This window comes from Poromitra crassiceps (genome assembly GCF_964638095.1).
Source record: "Poromitra crassiceps genome assembly, chromosome: 1".
In the NCBI taxonomy this organism is placed as follows: Eukaryota; Metazoa; Chordata; class Actinopteri; order Beryciformes; family Melamphaidae; genus Poromitra; species Poromitra crassiceps.
In genome coordinates this window covers 125,153,800-125,178,067 of record NC_139623.1, presented here as the reverse complement: position 1 = coordinate 125,178,067, position 24,268 = coordinate 125,153,800, and the positions used below count along the sequence as shown (strand labels likewise).

The window sequence follows — 24,268 nt, the reverse complement described above, 5'->3', positions numbered from 1 at the left end:
ACAATGTGCTGCTGCTTTCCACGGCTTTACATAATGAGAGGGACAGTTAGCAATTTCCTTCATATTGTAGTCAGGTATATTACACATGGCAGGCCCATTACTGTGCTGTGCAGAGCAGGCAATGGTAACTATGATATTCTTTCTCTTGCTCTGAATATGATGTGATACTGTGATGACCCTCCACTCTCCCAGCTCTGTCAGCTCTCTTGCAGAAGACTGGTGGGTGGGGTCATCAGTGCTGATGGAGTGTACCTGGGCCAGGTGTACCAGGGCTGTACAGTGCGACAAATGGACCTCTTGCACGTTTGCAAACAGTGATGTATTTTGTGGGCAGAGCCGAACTGGTTGCAGAAAGTGACAGCTAGCAGTTCAGCTCTCATAGGAATAGATAGATAGATAGATAGATAGATAGATAGATAGATAGATAGAGTACTTTATTAATCCCCTGTGGGAAATTCTTGTGTTACAGCAGAAGCCAATGTCAGTACATCTCAGTAAAAAACACACAAAAGAAAAAGCCAGAGTCAAAAATATGTCAGACATAGATTAGTCCATGGGCCAAGGCTGAAATTTTGACATATCGGTACCACTTGAGGTGACCGCACGATTTTGTTATTTTTGTCTTCCTACATGTCTCTAGTTTATATTTTGGTATGATAACCCTTCCGATTTGGTAGCTTAAGGATAGTTATCGCTCTGTAAACAAACCTACCCCCAAAAAATGACAAAACCCTGATTTCATCATATCTCCTGAACCACACATGATAATGCAGAAAATGTGATGGTCAGGGATTACAATGACACCCTATACAACATCATAAACTGTTCACATGAATAGTTAATGGTGAATTCAGTGGTGTTTTGGTGAATTCAGTGGTGTTTTGAGAAGGATACAATGCAATTAGTCCATGGGCCAATGGTGAAATCGGTACCACCTAAGGGGACCGCGCAATTTTTGTATTTTTGTCTTCCTACATGTCTCTAGTTTATATTTTGGTATGATAACCCTGCCAATCTGGTAGCTTATTGATAGTTATCACTCTGTAAAAAACCTTCTCCATATAAATGACAAAACCCTGATTTCTGTGTATTAGTCCAGATGATATGTGAAAATTATGTTCACTTTTTCATAAAAGCATGAAACTTGGTACGCATATAGTTTGGGGCCCCGTAAATCTTCAGAAATTAAGCCATCACAAAAATGCTTTGTGGTGGCCATTTTAATTCCGCCATAAGTGAATTATGTAGTTTGCATCATATCTCCTGAACCACACATGATAACACAGAAAAGGTGATGTCTATCCCTATGTTTTCATGGTCAAGGATTACAATGATACCATATAGAACATCATTAACTGTTAAAGTAACTAATCAATGGTGAATTTAATGACGTGAGAAGGAAATCACAGTTTCTGATAACTGATGCTATAACCTCAATTCCATGACCACTCTCTGGCTAACATTTTTTGATGAGTAATTTGGGTTAGGATTACTTCTATGGGCCTTTTGTTAAAATAGCCCCCAATCATCCTGCGACTTTCTGCCAGACGGCCAAATCCAAGATGGCCACTGGTACAATCTTGAAAAATGTACTTTTGAACCAGAGCACCTAGAATAATGTATGAAGACACTTTTCGGTGTAAGTCAACCACAAAGAATCTGATTCTGACATCAGTTTAACATTCTGACATAATTTTGACCCAGAATTCCAAGATGGCTGCCATCCAGTAATGTGAAAACTTAACTTTTGAATGGCAACATATACGTATGTGTTGTTTGGGGTTTACCATTTTTAGAGTAAGGACGGAGATTAACAATGGTGAATTATAGCTATTTTAATTGCAAATTCATGCCTACCAAACATGGTTTAGTAATGACAATTATTGTGTTTTGAGGGTAATTTCATAATTATGAATTATGTTAGTCTCGCTGGCCAGCCTCCCCTCCCTACCGGGAGAGGAGTCTGGCGCCACGGAAACAGGCAACTGGGATAAGCCCTCCCCTGCTTTACAGCTGCTCCCCATTGGAGCGACTGTTTCAGTGGCTGCCGGATGTCTGCTCCCGGCTTATTACAAACTCTGTCATTGGCTCCGACCACGTCAATCAGAGCAGCTTCCGCTCCCTCCTCCCTGTATGTCGCTGTAAATAGTGCCCTGCCGCCTCAGTGAAAACAACAACGCTAACTAGCTAGCAAGCTAACGGCAGAAACCTACACGCTAGCTCGTTGCTACACGCTGAAAAGGGCAAGTTGGATTGTTGGAAACTATTTTCCAAGGGCACTGCCGCTAAGGGCCGGCCATCGCAATCCCACTATGGAGACCTGCGTGGGAGGCGAGGCTGGCCAGCGAGACTATGGGATAGGTGAAGGTGAATAGCCTATGTCCATTGTCCAACAAGTTTTCTCAATTTTCTCAATAATTTCCCTCTTTGTGATGTGATAAAAGTTTCTCAGTGAGTTATAGTTGATTGCCTCACTGAATTATCTGCTAATATCCAATTTTAGCAGCAGAATTTGATGTCCTGGCGTGGCACGTCCGTGTGTAATGACATATCCAAAAGGAATTTTACTCTGCGCTGCGCTGCACAGCATAGAGATTATGGTGCGCTCAAGCGCAGCGGAGTATTTAGCATGTAAGAGGTGCTTTTTTTTTTTGCGCGTAAGAGGTGCAGCCCCGTATTCTGCGCAGAAACGCCTGATTGTGGCACGCCTATGTCCAGTAAAATTATAACAGGCATGCGCTTGTGCACGCCCCCAATTTGCATTTCAAGCGGCGTACCGCTTTTGCGAAGATAGGGCCCCCGGGACTTGTAAGAATGTGGTCAACTTCTCCTCTCCTGCAGCATGGGCTGATTTTAAGTCTGCAATGAGTTAATCAGAGGCAGGCAGACTGTAGGGTGCGGAAGGTTGGGGAGGCCAGGCCAGGTCAAACGGGAAGGAGTTGAACTCATGCATGGAGGCATGGCTCAAAATGGATGCGAAAAGGTGCAAACACACCAGACGCTGAAGTGACGAAGCATCTGGAAGCGCAGCCAGTTTCATTTTGGCGCACTTGTTAGCACATTAGACCGTTCAGTCAGACCAGCCGTGATGCGGCCGGCTCGCCCCATGCAGAGATTGTTTCGGCGTCTGATCTATTTTTGTGTGAGACCCGCGAGTGATTGTGTGAAGCCAGATAGGAAGTCAGTACAAGTTGTCACCGGCGCGGAGCAAAGCAGTGCGTCTGGTGTGAATGGCCAGGGTCCTGCTCAAGCTGAATTTACACACAGCGGCACTTTGCGTCTGCAGCATCACAATCATCTTCCACCCTCCTCCCTGCATGGATGCTCCAACCCGCTCTGAATGACTGGTTGCGACCATTTATGGATTTCATTTCCACTCCCTCCGTGTCGAATCTGTCTATCTCAAATGCCTGTGCCACTTTGAAACAACAGCATCAACAATGCTAGCTCGTTGCTACATGCTGAAAATGGTTGGATCTGGATTGTGCAATAAAGCAGGCCTGCTTGATACTTTTGGTGGATAGTTGTAAAGGTGAACGGAGCATTTTTCCCCTATACCAGGGTGGAGGTATTAGCAGCCAGACTCTGCCATTGTAGGGAGGGAGTCTGGCAAGCGAGACTACCCGGGGAGGAACTCAAGGTAGGAGCTGCTGAGATGGAGTGGAGCGCTCCAAGGCAGTGATTGACCTGGTTGTGGTCAACTTTTATGTTTTATGTTTTATGTTTATGTTATAATGTACGGGCAGACCTTGACCACGGCCACATCGAGGCCGTTTGGCTCGATATTATATTTCCAAACTCTAAACCCATTCTTTTCGGAGCCCTGTATAGGCCACCAGATCAAAGCCGTTTCTATGATGAATTGGAGGAGGTGTGTTTAAACTCAGTAAACTTTGGTAAAACAGAGGCGATATTGATGGGAGATTTAAACACCAATATACTGAAGAAGGATTCCTCTATTTATAAATCCTTAAGGAACTTCAGCCATCTATGCAGCATGCATCAATTGATATCCCGATTTACAAGAGTATCTACCTCCTCTCAGACCATCATAGACCTGGTACTGACATCTGACAAGTCCAAAATATCAAACAGTGGTGTCATCGAATACGGTCTTAGTGATCATTCAATGATTTTCTGCACTCGAAAAACCCGTAGATCTATATTTAACTGTCACAGCTCAGTGAGGTCCAGGTCTCTGAAAAACTACAATACAGAGGTTCTATTAGACTTCCTGGGTAGTTTGGACTGGTCAGATGTCTTTTCTAGCTCCTCAGTGGAGGAAGCGTGGTGCTACTTTAAAACATTGTTTTTGTCTGCTGTTGATAGAATTGCTCCCCTGAAGACGTCCAGGATCAAAGCCAGGTCAGAACCCTGGGTCAACACTGACATTATTGAGGCTATAAAGGCAAGAAATGTCAGTTTTGGTCACTTTAGAAAACACAGAGATCCCGCCTCTTTCCGCATATTTAAAAAATTGCGAAATGAGGCAAATCAGCTTATTAAGAAAGCAAAGGCAAACTTCTTCAGGGAGTCTATAGCAGAAAACAAAAATAATCCTTCACAACTATGGAAAACCTTGAAACACCTAGGGCAAAACAACAGACTTAGGACAAAAACCATAAATAAGACCCTGATTATAGATGGAACAGTTACATCAGATAAAATTAAAGTTGCAGACTGCTTCAACAGGTTCTTCACCACTATAGCAGACACCCTGGTAAAGAAACTGCCGACCTTTACAGGGGTCTTTGGTGAGAGCCATGTTGATTCATTCTACAAAAAGATGAACGTTCAGCCAGATGCTTTTTCTTTTACAGAAGTGTCTGAAGGGGAGGTGCTTAAAAGACTTAAGGCCCTAAACCCATCTAAAGCAACCGGTCTTGATAACATCCCGTCCAGGTTCCTAAGAGACGCAGCTGAAGTCATCTCTTCACCTATAACGTTTATAATTAATATGTCCATAACACAAGGCCAGATTCCTCGTGAATTCAAAATTGCTAAAGTAGCCCCGTTATACAAAAAAGGAAGCAAACTGGAACCAGGAAATTATCGTCCTGTTTCAATTCTTTCTTCAATCTCTAAAGTAATCGAAAAAGTGATTTTTGATCAGATAGACAGTTATCTATCATTGCATAGTCTGCTGTATGAATTTCAATCTGGCTTTAGGAAGTCACATTCAACAGACTCCTGCTTGCTCTATTTAAACGACTTCATAAGGCAAGAGGTGGACTCTGGTAAATACTGTGGGATGGTCATGCTGGACCTTCAGAAGGCATTCGATACTGTAAACCATGATATCCTCCTGTACAAACTCAGGTCCTTGGGATTTAATGGCACCTCCCTCAAATGGGTGGGGTCTTATTTAAAGGGAAGAGAGCAGGTTACCGACGTGAACGGTACCCTGTCCTCCCCTCTCCCCCTACGGTGCGGGGTGCCCCAAGGGAGCATATTGGGTCCACTCTTTTTCCTTATTTATGTAAATGATATGAAGTCGGCATGTGACTGCGACCTGTTTCTCTTTGCGGACGACTCGGCTCTCCTGGTCTCCCACAAAGAGAAAAAGGAGGTAGAACTTATCCTTAGTAATGAACTCCAGAAAGTAAGTACATGGTTAGTAGATAATAAATTATCTCTCCATCTAGGAAAAACGGAGTCAATTCTGTTTGGCTCTAACGCCAAACTTAAAAAATCCCCTGGCTTCACCATCACAGTCGACAATGTGACCGTCGAAAGCAAGGAGGAAATTACATATCTCGGCAGTATCCTGGACAGTAAAGTATCGGGAGAAAGTATGGCTTTAAAAACCATCTCCAAAATAAATCAGAAAGTGAGATTCCTGGCCAGACTTTCCTCCTTCCTAGACGTAAGTACTCTAAAAATTCTGGCGGGCGCTTTGATACAATGCCACTTTGATTATGCATGTACTTCCTGGTTCACCGGCATCACCAAGGCCCTCAAAAATAAACTTCAAATATCTCAAAACAAACTAGTACGGCTGTTACACTCTCTCCATCCCAGAACCCACCTCCTGCCTGGCCATTTTTCCAGCCTCAGATGGCTCAGAGTGGAGGAAAGAGTGAACCAAATCAAGCTGTGCCTGGTCCATAAGATCTTGCATAATATGGTCCCGAAATATCTCCAAAATTATTTCACCAAGGTAAATGACGTTCATAACTACTCCACCAGAGGGAGCTCCCACAATGTTGTCCCCATTAAATTTAAGAGCTGTATGAACAAAAACTCTTTCAAATACTCAGCCGGGCTGTTGTGGAACAGCCTTCCGGACAGCCTGAAGATGATTAACACCTTGAGCAGCTTTAAAATCGCTCTCAAAATCTGGTTCATGACTGGTGCGGGTATGTAAATGTAAATATTTTTGAGTATTGTTAATTTATAGCCTGTTTAAAGTTATTTTATTTATTTTAGTCAGATTGGTTTTTTAGCCTTTTTAATGTGTTCTTTATTTTCGGGATTGGGTCCTGTTTCAAATGTCTTTTTATATTGCTTTTGTTAAAACTGTTTTAACATCTTAAATGGTTTTTTTTTTAATAGTCTATAGGTGGAAGTAGTTTTATGTTTCTTTATTGTTATGTCTGTTTTTATGTCGGTCTGAGTCGTCTGTCCGAGACCAAGGACCACAATGGAAACAAGTCCTCGGACTTTATTGTGTTTTTATCCTTGATGGTGATGTATGAGTGGCCTTTATATTTTTGTGTATGATGTGCTTTACTTTTGTCATTCATCGAATAAATCAATCAATCAATCAAAAACTTGTAAACCTCCACGAGTTGCTGGAACATTGTGTTTTTGATGAATGTGTGGCCTTATTCAACTCCAACATCACATACAGGAAGACGCAGAAGAGCAAGCGCATCTAGAAGCTCTATCTCCAATCTGTAGGGCTGCAATAACCCTACAATGGTCGGACTATGTCCACAAGGTGTCATCCATCATCCTTGCCCGCCATGGTGATGTTGACATATCATCTGTGTGATCGACCGGTATGACACAGCATACTTGGCTAAAGATGATGAGCGGAATCTGATGATTCAGAATCTATAGCTACAGCTAATGAAAAGAGCTTATTTTAGTTATCTACATTCATTAAATATTTTAATACAAGAAATCCTGGGGGTAGTTGGTACAGCAGTACCAAGGTAAAATGGGTGTTGACATTAACATCTTTTCAGTGAACATAATTCTGAAATGACTCCCAAAACATCCACTATTGTTAATCTCCTTCCTTGTGGTAAACCCCAAACGCACAGTATAAGTTCCCATTCAAAAGTTACATTTCCACAATACTGGATGGCAGCCATCTTGGAATTCTGGGTCAAAACTATGCCATAATGTCAAACTGATGTCAGAATCGGATTCCTCGTGGTTGACTTACACCGAAAAGTGTCTTCATACATTATTCTATGTACTCTGGGTCAAAAGTCAATTTTTTAACATGGCGCCAGTGGCCATCTTGGATTTGGCCATCTGGCAAGGAAAATCCCAGGATCTTTAGGAGGGACCTGGGCGCGATTTTAACAAAAGGTCTATAATAAGTCAAATCACTCATCAAAACATCTTAGCCAGAGAACGGTCATGGCTTTGAAGTTATAGCATCGGTTATCAGATACTGTCATTTCCTTCTCACAACGTCATCAAATTCACCATTGATTAGTCACTTTAACACTTTATGATGTTCTATATGGTATCATTGTAATCCTTGACCATGAAAACGTTGGGATAGACATCTCCTTTTCAGTGTTAGCATGTGTGGTTCAGGAGATATGATGCAAACTACATAATTTGCTTATGGCAGAATTAAAATGGCCGCCACAAGGCATTTTTGCGATGGCTCAATTTCTGAAACTGTACAGGGCCCCAAACTATAAGCGTCCCAAGTTTCATGCTTTTACGAAAAAGGGAACATAATTTTCACATATCATCTTGACTAATACACAGAAATCAGGGTTTTGTCATTTATATGGGGGTAGGTTTGTTTACAGAGTGATAACTATCCTTAAGCTACCAAATCGGCAGGGTTATCATACCAAAATATAAACTAGAGACATGTAGGAAGACAAAAATAACAAAATCGTGCGGTCACCTCAGGTGGTACCGATTTTTGTCTTGGCCCATGGACTAGATGCCATGTCAAGAAAGCACAGCATTTAAGTTATCCTATCTACAATAACATTAAATAAAATAAAGAAATTGCACCTGTAATTTACAGCTGTAGCAAGCACACATGTTCTATGTGGCCAAAATGGACATTCCAACATCATTATAATTATAAAGTGACATAGAGACAACATCATTATAATTATAAAGTGACATACAGACAACATCATTATAATTATAAAGTGACATACAGACAACATCATTATAATTATGTGACATACAGGCAACATCATTATAATTAAAATATTAATTAATTAAAAATATGGAAGATCCAGACGGCTTCTACACATATTTTAAAGCTTTGCCAGCAACAGACAGGTTATCTTACACAAATATGCTAACTCTTTCAATGGGGTGAGGTTTCCTGACCCGTACTCACTGTCAGGATGGGTCTAGGATCCATCACCAAAGTTACAGTGCCGGACATCCTCATATTCCTAGTTGGAAAGTCCAGCGTCTATATGGCACAACCCAGCAAACATCGTCTTGACCGCGACGTCACCAGGCGATAGAATTGTGGTTTGGCATCTACCCAGAAAGTCATGCCGCTGCCGGCCACAAGGTGACGTTCCCTCCACGTTCCCCCATAGTAGCGTCTATACCTCAATAAATATTGATTTGATTGACAATTTATGTGTTGTGTGATCAGATAGTCACAGTGTGACAGTGCACTCCACGTGCAATGACGACTATTATTGGACGCCCTTTTCTTTTAAATATGAAAACATGTAGTATAGTATAGTTTTAACCTGTAGTGTGTGTGTAAGTGCCCATAGCAAGTGCCTCTTATTGTATTTATCACAAGCTTCCTGAATCCTGTTGTGTATGTCCCATTACTCTTGCCGTAACTGAATGCAGTGTGTTCTGGGTAAACATACATTATCGTATCATATAAAATAATACCTGTCTCATCGTTGGTTGAACTCATCAAACTGAATTAGCGTTAACTGCAAGGCAGCCTCGCAATGCAAGTTATATGAACCTTCAACATTGAGGACAGTATAAGCCGTACAGAGTGAAAATCATAAAACTGAATTAGCGAGGTAGCCTTGCACGCACGTTCCAGTAGGAACCTTCTTTGGAAGTATATGCCAAAATGCAGAAAATATTTCCAATAAGTCAATAGCCGAGTGGTTAAGAGAGAGGACTCTTAAGAGAGAGGACTCTGAAGCAGGTGTGCTGGGTTCAAACCCCGCTTATGTATTTTTTCTCTCTGAACATAGCCGTTGTGGGAGCGGCATATTTCGACATCATGGGGAAGTAGACGAATTACATCGCTACGATTTCCATTCCGGATATTTATTAGACCCTGACTAGATGTAGTGGTTTGACGTGCAGAAGACGGTCGGTATACGTGAAAATGTTTGCTGGGAAGATGTATTTTTCCCTTATTCCGGGGATATCTCTAGTATCAGTTTCACTTGTTTCCTCGGATTTTCTGCTACCACGATGTGTGCGCAACTGCAGTGACGGAACCCTGTGACGTCCACTCCAAAATGGTCTATATGTTCAAGATTCAAGATTCAAGATTTTTATTGTCACTCCGTAGTACAAGTATCACGTGTGAAATTATTGTGCTGTAGGCTCCGTTACAACATAGTGCAAAAAATAAAAGATAAATAAATAAAAACAAGAGGCAACAAGCAATAAAGCAGTAAGACACGCCACAGACAGTGGCGTATTCACTGCCCATATGTGCAAATGGCATGAACATACTTTAAACATAATTAAACATAATAACATTCTGTTAGGTGCAAATAGCATATACCTAATTAAACATACTGTAACAAAGTGGGTATTTGTCCAAGGAACTGGAGACTTGAAGTTGGTACAGGCTTTTTATTCTTGTCTTCACAATATAGCTCCTAGCAACTAGCTTCGCTGCTAGCTCTGCAACCACCCGGTCAGCTCCCTCGCATAGCCTGACTGGCCTCCGCCCCGGCCGCTGGTCACATATATCCCCTTCCCCCTAGGAACACACCCACACATATCAGTTCCTAGCCAAGCACGGAAACACCCCAATACACGTAATTACCCGATACGCTACATTTCCCCCACACAAATTTAATGTCGCTTCCACGCGACATGCACAACCCACACACATCCCCCTGTACCAAAACACACCCAACACAATATTTTTCCCATCACCACATCAAATTCTAATTCCCACACAACCAGTCTTTTCTTTTCAGCACCCCCGTCATAATGTCCAGTTTTTCATTAGGTACTCCATAATGTCTAGTTTTCCATTAGGTACCCCCATAATGTCTAGTTTCCCATTAGGCACTCCATAATGTCTAGTTTTCATTATTTCCTTCTTTTTCACACATTTCAATTCAAACACAAGCCCCCACATTTTCCTTAGCTTTTCTTTTAAACCCCATTTCCATCCCCCCTTTTCCCAGCTTCTGTCCCGCCTGAAGCACTCTTTTCGGTCCCCCCTTTTTGTTTGTTCCAGTAGCCAAATGCACGAACGAGCACCGGATCGACATCCTCGTCCTCCGGTCTCCACTCGCGCCCGTCGACTCTCCAGCTGACCCTGGCGTCGTCCTCCCGGCCTCGCACTCGCTCGTTTTTCCGTCCCCCTCCTCCAGGGTTGAGGACAGCAGAGCGAACACCACCGGCGTCGATCTTCCCCTCGGCTCTCCGCTCGTTTTTCCGTCCCCCTCCTCCAGGGTTGAGGACAGCAGAGCGAACACCACCGGCGTCGATCTTCCCCTCGGCTCTCCGCAGTGCAACGTTAGGGGGTGTATAGCGGTTAGGCTGGGCCGGTTCCCCCGGCGGTAACCCCTCTCGCTCACTCGGAGACACGAGCGTCGCTCTCCCGACTGTAACAACGCTGCAGACGATGTCCCTCTCTTCCCTCTGGCTGTTCCCCTGCAGCACCGTTCTCCTATCCGTCACAACGTTCTCTTCTCCCCGGCTGCTCACGCTCTTCCCAGCCTGCGTCTCACCTCCGGCCTCCACACTCTCAGTGCAGTCCCATGGCCAAGTGCTCCGGTGACTGGCAAGTCCAGCAGAGTCTCACCTGTCCGCCGCCTGCACGTCTCTCTTCTCCCGCTGCCCCCCGATCTCCGACAGCCTCTGGACACTCTCTGGCTAGATGTCCGATCGCGCTACATGCCCAGCAGGCTCCCTGCTGTCCATGTCGTTGTCCCGCATACCCGGTCCGTCTCCCGGGACCGCCTCGGCACCACCTCGCCACGTGGCCCGGCTCTCTGCAGGTCCAACACAGTCTCTTCCGTGGCTCTTCCAGCCGCTCTCCCCGCTGCATTACCTCCGCGCTCATCAAGTCCACCCGCTGCATGACTTCTCGCAGTGCCCGCATCACCTCTACTGCCCAGGCCGGAGTCTCTTCCACCAGCCGTCCGACCTCTCTCAACACACGGGCCTCCATGCCCGCCAGCATCGAGCTGATCCCCGCCGTCAGCTCTCCTTTCCTCCCGTTCACCGATGGCCATTCTCCGCGCACCATCGCACGTGGTTTTAGCAGCTAGCAGTTAGCAGTTAGCACCCCTGGTAGCTAACTTACTAGCGCTAGATCTAGAGCCAAAAAGCCGCACCACCCGTCTCTTTTGCCGTTCCTTCTCACCCTCTCCCCTCTCGGCCGAATCAGAGGCGTTACCGCTTTACTGTCTGACACCAATGTAACAAAGTGGGTATTTGTCCAAGGAACTGGAGACTTGAAGTTGGTACAGGCTTTTTATTCTTGTCTTCACAATATAGCTCCTAGCAACTAGCTTCGCTGCTAGCTCTGCAACCACCCGGTCAGCTCCCTCGCATAGCCTGACTGGCCTCCGCCCCGGCCGCTGGTCACATATATCCCCTTCCCCCTAGGAACACACCCACACATATCAGTTCCTAGCCAAGCATGGAAACACCCCAATACACGTAATTACCCGATACGCTACAATACTATTGAACATTAGTCATACGTGATGGTAGCAGCTGCAGTGCGGTACAGTGCCTGCGAGAAGAAACTGTCCCTCAAGCGATTTGTGCGTGCTCTTGGGACCCTGTATCTCCTCCCTGAGGGTAGCAGGGAGAACAGACTGTTGTGGGGGTGGTTTGTGTCTTTGATGATCTTCAGGGACCTCCTGAGGCACCGCTGGTTGTACAGATCTTGCAGTTCTGGCAGCTCACATCCTGTTACGTGCTGGGCCGTGCGCCTCACCCTTCTTAGCGCCCTGCGGTCCATGGTGGTGCAGTTCCCGTACCAGGTGGTGAAGCAGCCAGTCAGCAGGCTTTCAATGGTGCCTCTGTAGAAGGGGGACTGCCCCCTAGTCCGACACCTCACGAGACCGACAGCTCATGGTTTTGGGTTAGGGTCTGGGGGAGGTTAGGTTTAGGCGTGGGGGTGGGAGAGGTTAGGTTTTGGGTTCGTGGGGGTGGGAGAGGTTAGGTTTTGGGTTAGGGTCTGGGGGAGGTTAGGTTTAGGTGTGGGGGTGGGAGAGGTTAGGTTTTGGGTTAGGGTCTGGGGGAGGTTAGGTTTAGGGTTAGTGAAAAACGGGGAATATAGAACCCGGGGAACATAGACATGATCCCCTGTCCAATGCCTCTTTTTTCGGACTCGTGAGGTGTCGGACTCGTGAGGTATCGGACTAGTGCCATGGCACCCTGTAGAAGTCCCTGAGGATTTTTGGCCTCAGCCCGAATTTCTTCAGGCGCCTGAGTCCGTGTAGTCGCTGTTGGGCCTTTTTGACAACAGTGGCGGTGTGGTTGGCCCATGTCAGGTCCTGGTGGATATTGACTCCCAGGTACTTGAAGCTGTCCACCCTTTCCACCACTGTGCTGTTGATGGTGATTGGGGGGTGTGCGCCCCCCCCCCCTTCTGTAGTCTACAATTATCTCCTTTGTCTTGGAGACATTCAGAGAGAGGTGGTTGTCCTGGCACCATTGTTCCAGGGCCTCCACCTGCTTTCTGTAGGCTGTCTCGTCGCTCCTGGAGATCCGCCCCACGACCGCTGTGTCGTCTGCAAACTTCACGATGGTGTTCGAAGTTTGAGTCGCCACGCAGTCGTGGGTGTAGAGGTCATACCAGAAGGGTCTGGAGACGCACCCCTGTGGCGCTCCTATGCTGATGGTCAGTGGGGAGGAGGTGAGGTTGCCCACTTTCACCACCTGGCGGCGGTCTGTTAGAAAGTCCAGGATCCAGTCACACATTGCTGTGCTTAGTCCCAGATCCTTGAGTTTTCTTACCAGCCTGGAGGGTACTATGGTGTTGAATGCTGAGCTGTAGTCCACGAACAGCATTCTCACATAGGTGTCCTTCCCCTCCAGGTGGGAGAGGGCGGTCTGGAGCACGTGTGCTACTGCATCCGCTGTGCTCCTGTTGGGGCGGTATGCGAATTGTAGCGGGTCGTGGTCCGGGGGGAGTGTGGGGCGGATCTGTGATATAACCAGCTTTTCGAAGCATTTGCTGGCTATGGGCGTGAGGGCTATTGGGCGCCAGTCGTTGAGGCTGGTCACTTTCTGCTGTTTTGGAATGGGGATGATTGTTGCTGTTTTGAAGCAGGGGGGAACTTGCCGGAGGGAGAGGGACTGGTTAAAAATGTCTGTGAATACGCCTGCCAGCTGGTGTGCGCAGGCCGTGCGCAGGGATGCCATCCGGGCCGGCCGCCTTGCATGGATTGATACGCAAGAACGACCGGCGGACTTCATCCTTGGTGATGGTGAGGGGGTGATCCGGATCTATGGGGAGAGGAGGAGGGGTTGTGGGGTGATGGGGGGTGAGGGGGAGCGGAGGGGGAGGGGTGGTGGGGTGGTGGGGGGTGCTACCAGGCAACAAATGGAAACTTTATTCATTAGCATATTTCATACAGAAAGGTAAAATAGGAGGGACCATAAAATACAATGTTACACAAACAAAGGTAAACAAGGTAACGTTAGAAGGTAAAATAAATAACTAAATAACTAAATAAATGAAAATAAAAGAGCCTGAGTTTATTAGTCTCGCAGTAGCCAGCCGTAGATAAATATCTACGCCTGGTAGACAACTCTTGAAAAGTGGTTAAGGACCAAAACAAAATGCGTGACAGACATATGAATTGACCAACCAAGGACCTCCTTATTTGCGTGACGCAACTCTTGGTGGTACATTTTGAACGATGCACCAATGGACGTACTGTAGAGAGCCAGAATTCCATAACAACCCAACCAATCAGAGGATTGCCGCAGCTTTTCTTGAAAAAAAGAAAAAAGTGCACTGTATTGATTTTGTTTGCTGTCTTCCAGATGAACATAATCTCTGGAGGGTTCTACGACGGTCTGATGCTGTACACACACGCTCTGAACGAGAGCATGACGGAGTCCACCGGCCGCCCGCCCGGAAAGACCGTCACCAAGAGGATGTGGAACCGAACCTACCACGGTCAGTCTGCTCTGTGTGTGTGTGTGTGTGTGTGTACTGTTTATGTGTTTGTCTGTTTGTGTGATATTGATACCAGAGAGGGAAAGTCTGCTCACCATCACTAATCACAGGGAAGAATATTTGAGAACACGTCTTTTCATCTGAGTTTCTGTGGAACACTGGAGCTGACGTGCCCTGCAGTCTGTTATTCAAATGTTTACACCGCCAGAGACACACTTGGCCTGTGCCGACTGTCTGCACAGTTTAGCGGCCGTGCAGACCCAATGCGCTTATTTGAGCTGCCAGCGCCTTTCTGCAATTCATTCTCTATGGTAAGGACGCGCTATATGCGCGCTCCTCTTTCAAGGAACGCACCTTGCGTTTAAGCGCTGGTGGCATCTCTTGGCGTCTCAAGCTGGAAAAATTTTGGAGGAAAATCTTCTCTTCTCCTCCCAGGGGGATCTTCAACCTTCACGTTGCCAGAATTGCCAATAATCTGGCTTTCATGTTGACAGTCAACAACATCAAACAGACGAAACCAGCTGGCTACCGTCCGTGTGATCGTTGTGTCCTGAACTGTACTGCATGCGACTGCAGGGGGGAACAAAACAAAGCACACAAAAAACCGCTCCGTGTGCTGTTTTGTGCACAATGGAAGTGCTCTCGACATGATTTCCAAAGCGTTCGTTGTGAAATAAGCGCGTTGGGTCTGCACGGCCGCTTAGTCATCAAAATAAAATGTTCCATTTTACCTTTCTGCAAACCACGAATTCATTGAATGTCAATGTCTGTGAACTAATATGTTGCATATTTATATGTGTATCTCAACATTGAGACCTCTAGTGGTCATGTAAATAACAACAGTCTGCTATTGCAATATCACAGCGGGGAGTAAAGGCGTCATGGTCGGGGTGGCAGATGGGCTTGAGCCTTTGCCACTCACACAGGAGATCGAGGTTCACGTCCGAGCATGTTGTCACATTTAACATTTTTGTTATTTAATGCAAACCATAACTCTAACCTTAACCACGTTGTTTTACTTCTCTAAACATATCCAAAGTTGTTTTATTTGTATAACATTTTCAAATTAACGTTGACATTTTCAAATTATTTGACATTTTCAAATTTATGTTGGAAGCGCTCCTGTGGTTGGAGGACTTGTTGGAATGTTGATATGAAACTTATTTTTGGTTAAGAAACATTGAGATTCAACATTTCCAAGGTTTGCAGTGAAGATGCAAAATACCAGCATTTTATTCTGGTGGCTGGGCTGGGCTGCATGCCTCTCTCTGCATTGGTCTGTGTTTCCTTACATTAAAGCTTTCTGCAGAGGTTTGTGTTGCATTGGTCTGCGTTTTGTTACATTATCTTTCTGCACAGCAAACATTAGTGCTCAAATCTGATCTTTTCCCCCCTAAGTGACTCAGGTCAGTCTTTTTCATGACTGTGTGAACAGTACAAGTCACATTGAAAGTGACTTTTTTAAAGACGACCTGGGCTACTTTCAAATGTGGAAAAACATCAGATTCGCATCTGATGTTTTGGAATGTGACTTCGGTGTGAACAGACATCTGGCCCATATCAGACTTCAATGTGACTTTGGTCACATTGGTCTGCGTTTGGTTACATTAAAGCTTTCTGCAGAGGTTTGTGTTGCATTGGTCTGCGTTTTGTTACATTATCTTTCTGCAGAGGTTTATGTTGCATTGGTCTGCGTTTCCTTACATTAAAGCTTTCTGCAGAGGTTTATGTTGCATTGGTCTGCGTTTCCTTACATTAAAGCTTCCTGCAGAGGTTTATGTTGCATTGGTCTGCGTTTCGTTACATTAAAGCTTCCTGCAGAGGTTTATGTTGCATTGGTCTGCGTTTCCTTACATTAAAGCTTCCTGCAGAGGTTTATGTTGCATTGGTCTGCGTTTCCTTACATTAAAGCTTCCTGCAGAGTTTTATGTTGCATTGGTCTGCGTTTCGTTACATTAAAGCTTCCTGCAGAGTTTTATGTTGCATTGGTCTGCGTTTCCTTACATTAAAGCTTCCTGCAGAGGTTTATGTTGCATTGGTCTGCGTTTCCTTACATTAAAGCTTTCTGCAGAGGTTTATGTTGCATTGGTCTGCGTTTTGTTACATTAAAGCTTCCTGCAGAGGTTTATGTTGCATTGGTCTGCGTTTCCTTACATTAAAGCTTCCTGCAGAGGTTTATGTTGCATTGGTCTGCGTTTCATTACATTAAAGCTTCCTGCAGAGGTTTATGTTGCATTGGTCTGCGTTTCCTTACATTAAAGCTTCCTGCAGAGGTTTATGTTGCATTGGTCTGCGTTTCGTTACATTAAAGCTTCCTGCAGAGGTTTATGTTGCATTGGTCTGCGTTTCCTTACATTAAAGCTTCCTGCAGAGGTTTATGTTGCATTGGTCTGCGTTTCGTTACATTAAAGCTTCCTGCAGAGGTTTATGTTGCATTGGTCTGCGTTTCCTTACATTAAAGCTTCCTGCAGAGTTTTATGTTGCATTGGTCTGCGTTTCGTTACATTAAAGCTTCCTGCAGAGGTTTATGTTGCATTGGTCTGCGTTTCCTTACATTAAAGCTTCCTGCAGAGGTTTATGTTGCATTGGACTGCGTTTCCTTACATTAAAGCTTCCTGCAGAGGTTTATGTTGCATTGGTCTGCGTTTCGTTACATTAAAGCTTCATGCAGAGGTTTATGTTGCATTGGTCTGCGTTTCGTTACATTAAAGCTTCCTGCAGAGGTTTATGTTGCATTGATCTGTGTTTCGTTACATTAAAACTTTCTGCATAGGTTTATGTTGCATTGGTCTGCGTTTCATTACATTAAAGCTTCCTGCAGAGGTTTATGTTGCATTGGTCTGCGTTTCCTTACATTAAAGCTTTCTGCAGAGGTTTATGTTGCATTGGTCTGCGTTTTGTTACATTATCTTTCTGCAGAAGTTTATGTTGCATTGGTCTGTGTTTCGTTACATTATAGCTTTCTGCAGAAGTTTATGTTGCATTGGTCTGCGTTTCCTTACATTATAGGTTTCTGCAGAGGTTTATGTTGCATTGGTCTGTGTTTCGTTACATTATAGCTTTCTGCAGAAGTTTATGTTGCATTGGTCTGCGTTTCCTTACATTAAAGCTTTCTGCAGAGGTTTATGTTGCATTGGTCTGCGTTTCCTTACATTAAAGCTTTCTGCAGAGGTTTATGTTGCATTGGTCTGCGTTTTGTTACATTATCTTTCTGCAGAGGTTTATGTTGCATTGGTCTGTGTTTCGTTACATTAAAGCTTTCTGCAGAGGTTTGTGTTGCATTGGTCTGCGTTTCCTTACATTATAGCTTTCTGCAAAGGTTTATGTTGCATTGGTCTGCGTTTCGTTACATTATAGCTTTCTGCAGAAGTTTATGTTGCATTGGTCTGTGTTTCATTACATTTAAAGCTTCCTGCAGAGGTTTATGTTGCATTGGTCTGCGTTTTGTTACATTAAAGCTTTCTGCAGAGGTTTGTGTTGCATTGGTCTGCGTTTCCTTACATTATAGCTTTCTGCAGAAGTTTATGTTGCATTGGTCTGCGTTTCCTTACATTATAGCTTTCTGCAGAAGTTTATGTTGCATTGGTCTGCGTTTCATTACAGTAAAGCTTTCTGCAGAGGTTTATGTTGCATTGGTCTGCGTTTCGTTACATTAAAGCTTTCTGCAGAGGTTTATGTTGCATTGGTCTGCGTTTCGTTACATTAACCCTTTCTGCAGAGGTTTATGTTGCATTGGTCTGCGTTTCGTTACATTAAAGCTTTCTGCAGAGGTTTATGTCTTATTTTGAGTCAACAGAGTTGTTTATCTTGAGCCTGAAATCCCTGATTCATTAAACACAAAGCAAAGAATCTCAGCCCACAGATGACATCAACAGCTCAAACTCTTAATGCCAAGGAAAACGGATACTTCAAGTGGAAAGTGCATCTGTCATGCTTTCATAAACCATCACCATCAAGAAAACACTTGTTATTTTGTTTAACCTTCATTTATATTGAGACGCCAGCAGCAGAGCAACAAGAAACACGTTTCAGAGCTTGTGCCTGTAGCTTTTAAAGGTGATGGATCCCAGAGAGAGCTGGAGAGAGGAGAGGTGATGCAATGTGTCAAAAGCTTCTCTCCACTTCCTCTGCCTGGATCTGATTTCACTCACTGGAATACTTCTTCCATCTGTTTGTTACAGATGAATGAATTGGAGCGTCAAACTAAATGACTAAGATGTAAAAATCCAAATGGTTCCAAAACCAATCTCTCTTGGCAGTTGGTTCTTACCCCCCTTTTTTTCTTCACAAAAGTGTTCCCAGAATAGGCATAGCATGGAAAGTCTTAAATACACAAACATTTGTACACAAAATGACAGGTGTGAAGTGCCAGGTGGCAGGAATGAGGCACCATTGTTGAAATTGAAAATGTTTGATTATGTCTGTCCGTAGACCCCCACTGTGCTCTGTATGTTAGTTGCATGATATTAACTATGCTCATAAACATACAAGCAATAAGTGACAGTTTAATATATGGGGCCTCTATTAAAAAAAAGTGGGGGTGGGGGGAGACTTAAAACTTAATCAATAAAACCGTACTAATTGACAAATACACATTTATATGATGTAAATGTACACTACCAGTCAATAGTCTAGAGCCACCTGTGACCTGACTGAGTGTGTTTTTCATTCTCTTAACGCCATTTGTATCTAAAGGCTTCTGCTTAAATATTTGAAATTAGTTTCTTAGACAAAGTAAACAGTGAAGTTGATCCTAGGTATTTCTTTCCAAAGCCTTTCCAATCAATGCAAATGGCGGCTACCTTAAATAATCTAAAATCTAAAATAGTTTTGATTTGTCACTTTGTGTAATTTCATAGTTTAGATGTCTCTACTGTTATTGTAAAAAGTGGAAAATAGTCAGTTCATCTCTGCCTCTCTGAATGGAGACGTCGGCTTGTTTGTCACACTCATCAGTCTTCTAATTAGATCCAGCTGGGAGTCCGTTGCTTCTCCATGGCAGATTAACACATTCACTGCCAACAACGTGTAAACACGTTTTCAGAATCCAGCTGTTGACTGCCAACAACGTGTTAACACGTTTTCAGAATCGATTTTTTTTTTTTGACGGTGGATCGTTGATCTGGCCCTTTTGCATCTTCTATTATACTGTTAGAGCCGCCGGGCGTGTGCAATCCATTCCGCCGACCCACTGAGTGGCGACGGTGCTCAGACTATTGAGTGTTGTTTGGCCAGAAACGCACGCATTCCAGCTGAGCTCAACCGAGGACCCAGAAGCGAACGAGCCTCATTCTCATACTGTAGGCGAAAACCTTTCACACGGGCGCACGGCGGTGGGGGGTTCCAAAGGTGGACTGGGTGGAAAGCACACTTTGAAGCGCGCAGCATAAAGCCTAGAGTCACACAAGGCTTCGTCAAAGCTCTCAACCGAAAATCCAAGAACGGATTAAGCCACATCCACGCTCGCCGACGAGGGGCCGCCAGAGAGGGAGGCTGCTGCTCACTGCTCAGACAGGCAGGAGAGACTGGCTTGTGACTAGTCTGGGCACCTTCCACCCCGCTTTTTGTCATGGGGGCGTAAACCCCGGACCCAGAATTAACACCGGATGGCAATGCGCCTAACAACGTCTTTGTTGCCGTTAGCTTGACGCGGTGATGTTACCTAAACTAGAGTCTGATCAAAACAAAGCTAGCGTTACATAAAACAAAACGTTTATGCAATATGGCATCTCCGCCACCACCGCCTGACACACCGGTCAAAACGGTGAAAGAGGATTCTGATACTTGGGTCAAATTGTCAAGTTAACGTGAAAGTTGACGAGCTAGAAACGCTGCCATCCGGTCTAGGGCGGGCTCTAGGCGGGAACCAGTAGGGTGACAAAATCAATTGTGGGCGGGAGCCAGGCTCTTTCTCGCCGAGAAGAGCCTGGTGACGCGAGGTTACTTGTGACTGACAAACGCTGCTGAAATCCACCAGACACGCCCACGGAGGGAGGAGTTGTAAGGAGAGGGGGTGCGGGTGCTGCTATGGAGGAAATTACTGTTCAGAACTATATTGTTTATGTCTGATGTCTCACTGATGCCAAAAATAAATGGTTAAAGTGACTATTTGATTGAATTTCACAAAACTGCGATTATCTCAGCTTTTTGTCTCAGACGCTGAAACCATGCTGTACTCAACGGCTAATATCTACATAACTACTAACTCTACAAACTAACTCTTTTAGACAGAGAAAGCACACATTCTATTAGTACTTTTGTGAACTTTGTGTTCACAAAGTCCAAGCAGAAAATTATCCTTGGCTCTTGTAAAATGAGCCAGAATCCTCAAAAAAACCCTCTGGCAAAAGCTACCTACAGTAAAAAAAAAAGGCTGGCAGTGAATGTGTTAAGTGAGAACTAGAGCTGCAATCATTGTTGGTTGTCAACTATTAAATTAATCGCCAACTATTTTGATATACGATTAATCAGATTGAGTAATTTTTTTTAAAGAAAAAAGTCAAAAGTCTCTGATTCCAGCTTCCTAAATGTGAATATTTTCTGGTTTTGTAACTCTTCTTTGAGAGTAAACTGAGTATCTTTGGGTTGTGAACAAAACAAGACATTTGAGGACATCATCTTGGGCTTTACTGATCGACATTTGTTGTCATTTTTTGACATTTTATAGACCAAACGACTAATTGATTAATCGATAAAATAATCAACAGATTAATTGACAATGAAAATAATGGTTAGTTGCTTAGCGAGATCAGAGAAGCTCCCTGATAGGTTGAGCTGGTCTGTGAGCTTCTCGTTGCACGTTGTGTCATTAAAGAAGACACACAGCTGTTAATGAACTGGCGCAGTGAATCCTGGGTCATCCTCCATATTTTGAGGTTGGCAAGGAAACCTCCGGGGTTTCTATATTTAGGGAAGAGGTTATGTTTTCGGTGCTGTTTGTTTGTTTGTTTGTCTGTCAAAAGCCTTACGGAATTTACGGAAAAACTACTTGTCAGATCTTCATGAAAGTTGGTGAGAGGGTGTAGCACGGTCGCATCCGACTCAACAAATTGGCATAACACAGACTGGACTATTGGCACTTCTAGTTTGTCTTGCGTCATATTTTCTACTTAAACCTACAATATGTAATTTTGCTTCTATGGGTCTCTCGATCAAAATGATAACAAAATGAGTTTGATGTTGTGAAGTAGCATAGGATCATGAGAGTTGTTGTCTTCAACACCATTGCCGTTTTATTTGTCGGTTGGAGGGGGGTGGGGTTGTTGTTTCTCTGATAACTTCAGATGCAGACGTCCGATGACTCAAGTCCTTCATCCAGTTAAAAGATCGTTAAAAACGACCAAGATCTAAAAAGTGACGTGACTTGAATCCGTAAGAAAGTAGTTGGCTGGAGTTGCCCGGCTATCCAATGACGCCATTGACAGACGATCAAATGAAACGGAGCGTTACCTTGAATAATATTACAGATTTATCTGGGTTTGAGCATTGTTGTAAACATTTGGGGTAATGTAAGTACACAACTCAAAAAGGTATAACATAGGTTATTTGCACACATTTCCACACATAGAGCAATCTGGGCACCCAGAGTCTATCAGTCTGATGGCTAATATGACTCTGGGCCATACGGCCGATATTTCGGGGTTTCCGCTGTAGACTGGACGTCCCGCCTCTAATGTCATCAGGGACGAAATTTTGATTTCAAAGGTACGGGGGACACAATTTGTACAGGCCCATCCTCAGGCCCAAACTCGGCAGCGATCGAAGGCCCTGGGATTTTTTTTTTACATTTTTCTAAAATTTTTGCCGTTTGAAGACAGATTTAGAGGAATATCTAATTTTAAATTAACATTGGATTAGATTGTTTTGATGTCATTATTCAGTTTTAAAAATCATATTGGCTCCTTCTCTCATTAGGGTAAATACTGTATATTTATTTTGAAATTTTTGTCAATTATTTGTGCTGTTATGGCTCCAAAATAAATTAAAGGACCAAGGGCCCTATTTGCACGAGTTTTCCACCCCCGCCCAGCACCAAAAAAAAGCATCCCCACCTCACGGGAGCACAATTGTAATGATTTATACAGAAACATAACTGTTTAACAATTATATAATTGTTTGGGTAGACGTGACCTCCCTGTTTTTAAGTTAAAACAGCCCCAAAATATTGTGAGGATGCAATACTCGCAGGGGAGCATAACTTATCACAACAACGGGCACAAGCGCAGATTAGAGGCGTGCCAAATCATTTATGCACGGCGCAAACGGGATTTGGGCGGTGTTAACCACCAGAATTATTCACAGGTGTGGCCTGGCAATGCCTGGGCGTTGCATCAATCAAACCAGATTTCCGTCATGCAGTACAGTTTGCGTGAGGCATGCTGTAATTCTCCCCATGAGTACTTTGGATAGGTGTAGGCCTATTGACTGTATATATTATCCCTATCTCATAACGACACCATCACATCATATATATCTGTTAAAACATCTGTGTTTTGATGCAATTCGGGTTATTTTGTTGACTGGGGTGGGACAATAGAAATGTGTTTGCAGCAGGTAAACGGCGGAGACAAAAGAAAAGATTGGAGGATTTACAGTGGACTCAATTAAAACTGGGTGAAACACTGAGCTGCCGCCGAGGACAGAGAGAGATGGAGAGAGCTTGTGACAGATCGGCTGTGATGCCAACCACCCTCCGGGTTATAGCAGGTGAAGGTGAATAGCCTATTGCTACCAGTTTTCTCAATTCATTTACCATAACCCCTCCTTGCATGTGATAAAAGTTTCTCAGTGAATTATAGTTGATTGCCTCACGGAATAATCTGCTGGTTACCCAATTTTTTCAGCAGAATTTGATGTCCTGGGGTGGTGCGTCCGTGCGTAATGACGTTTCTGCACTGCGCAGCGCGGAGATTATGGTGCACGGCGAAGTAATTGCGTGCTGCTGATGATAGGATAATGCCATCTATCCCCACATTTTAGCGCTGAAACGCCTGCTTTGGCATGTGGCACGCATATGCCCAGTACAATTATAACAGGCATGCTCTTGTGCCTGCCCCCAATTTGCATTGTGCATGACGTAAAATGAGTGCAAACACTAAATTAACGCTTTTGGGAAGATAGAGCCCCAAGACCCAATTTGTGTTTGGTATAAAAGCATTGCATTTTTCGGCAATTGGGTGGCGAGCACTTCTGTTCTGGAAATTGCTCAGAAACCCCCTTATTGTCAATATACCTAGGAAAACCATACATCCTGAGTGCCCTATAGGTGTCCTACATTAGGGACCCCCCCCCCCAATTTATCCTACATTTGGAGCATTATTTAGTCTTCTTGTCGATTTCATATGCTAGCAGTAGCTTCATTCTAGCTTTAAAAATTAGCCCGCTGCAGCCTCTGAAAGACAGTAATGTTGGCCCACCTCCACGATTTTTGTGATTAAAAAGTGGGAGGAACAAAATCTGGATTTTGAAAAGAGAGGGGGACATGTCCCCCCTGGAAATTTCGCCCTTGCCCATCATTGTTAACAGTCCGATGACGTCATCTGCACCTACAATCAATCAGCTCGAACTCTGTTCTCAATTGGACTGCAAACAATAACCGCGGCAGCGCACAGAAGCGGAAGGCTTGACGCGGACATCCACTATACATACTGTATAAATTATCCACTATACACATCCACTATACAGCGGAAACCCCCGAAATATTGGCCGTCTGTCCCAGAG

General features: G+C 44.3%; 1 protein-coding gene across 1 annotated transcript in view; it reads left to right on the top strand.

Annotated features, from left to right (window-relative positions):
• The window catches only part of LOC310785201 (atrial natriuretic peptide receptor 1-like), a gene marked incomplete at both ends in the record, with an annotated part of 143,886 nt that overhangs the window by 58,861 nt on the left and 60,757 nt on the right, over window positions 1–24,268 (top strand). Inside the window, one exon of the mRNA XM_083646196.1 lies at window positions 14,413–14,548. Coding sequence (XP_083502322.1) covers window positions 14,413–14,548 — 136 coding nt within the window. The remainder of the gene's footprint in view (window positions 1–14,412; window positions 14,549–24,268) is intronic.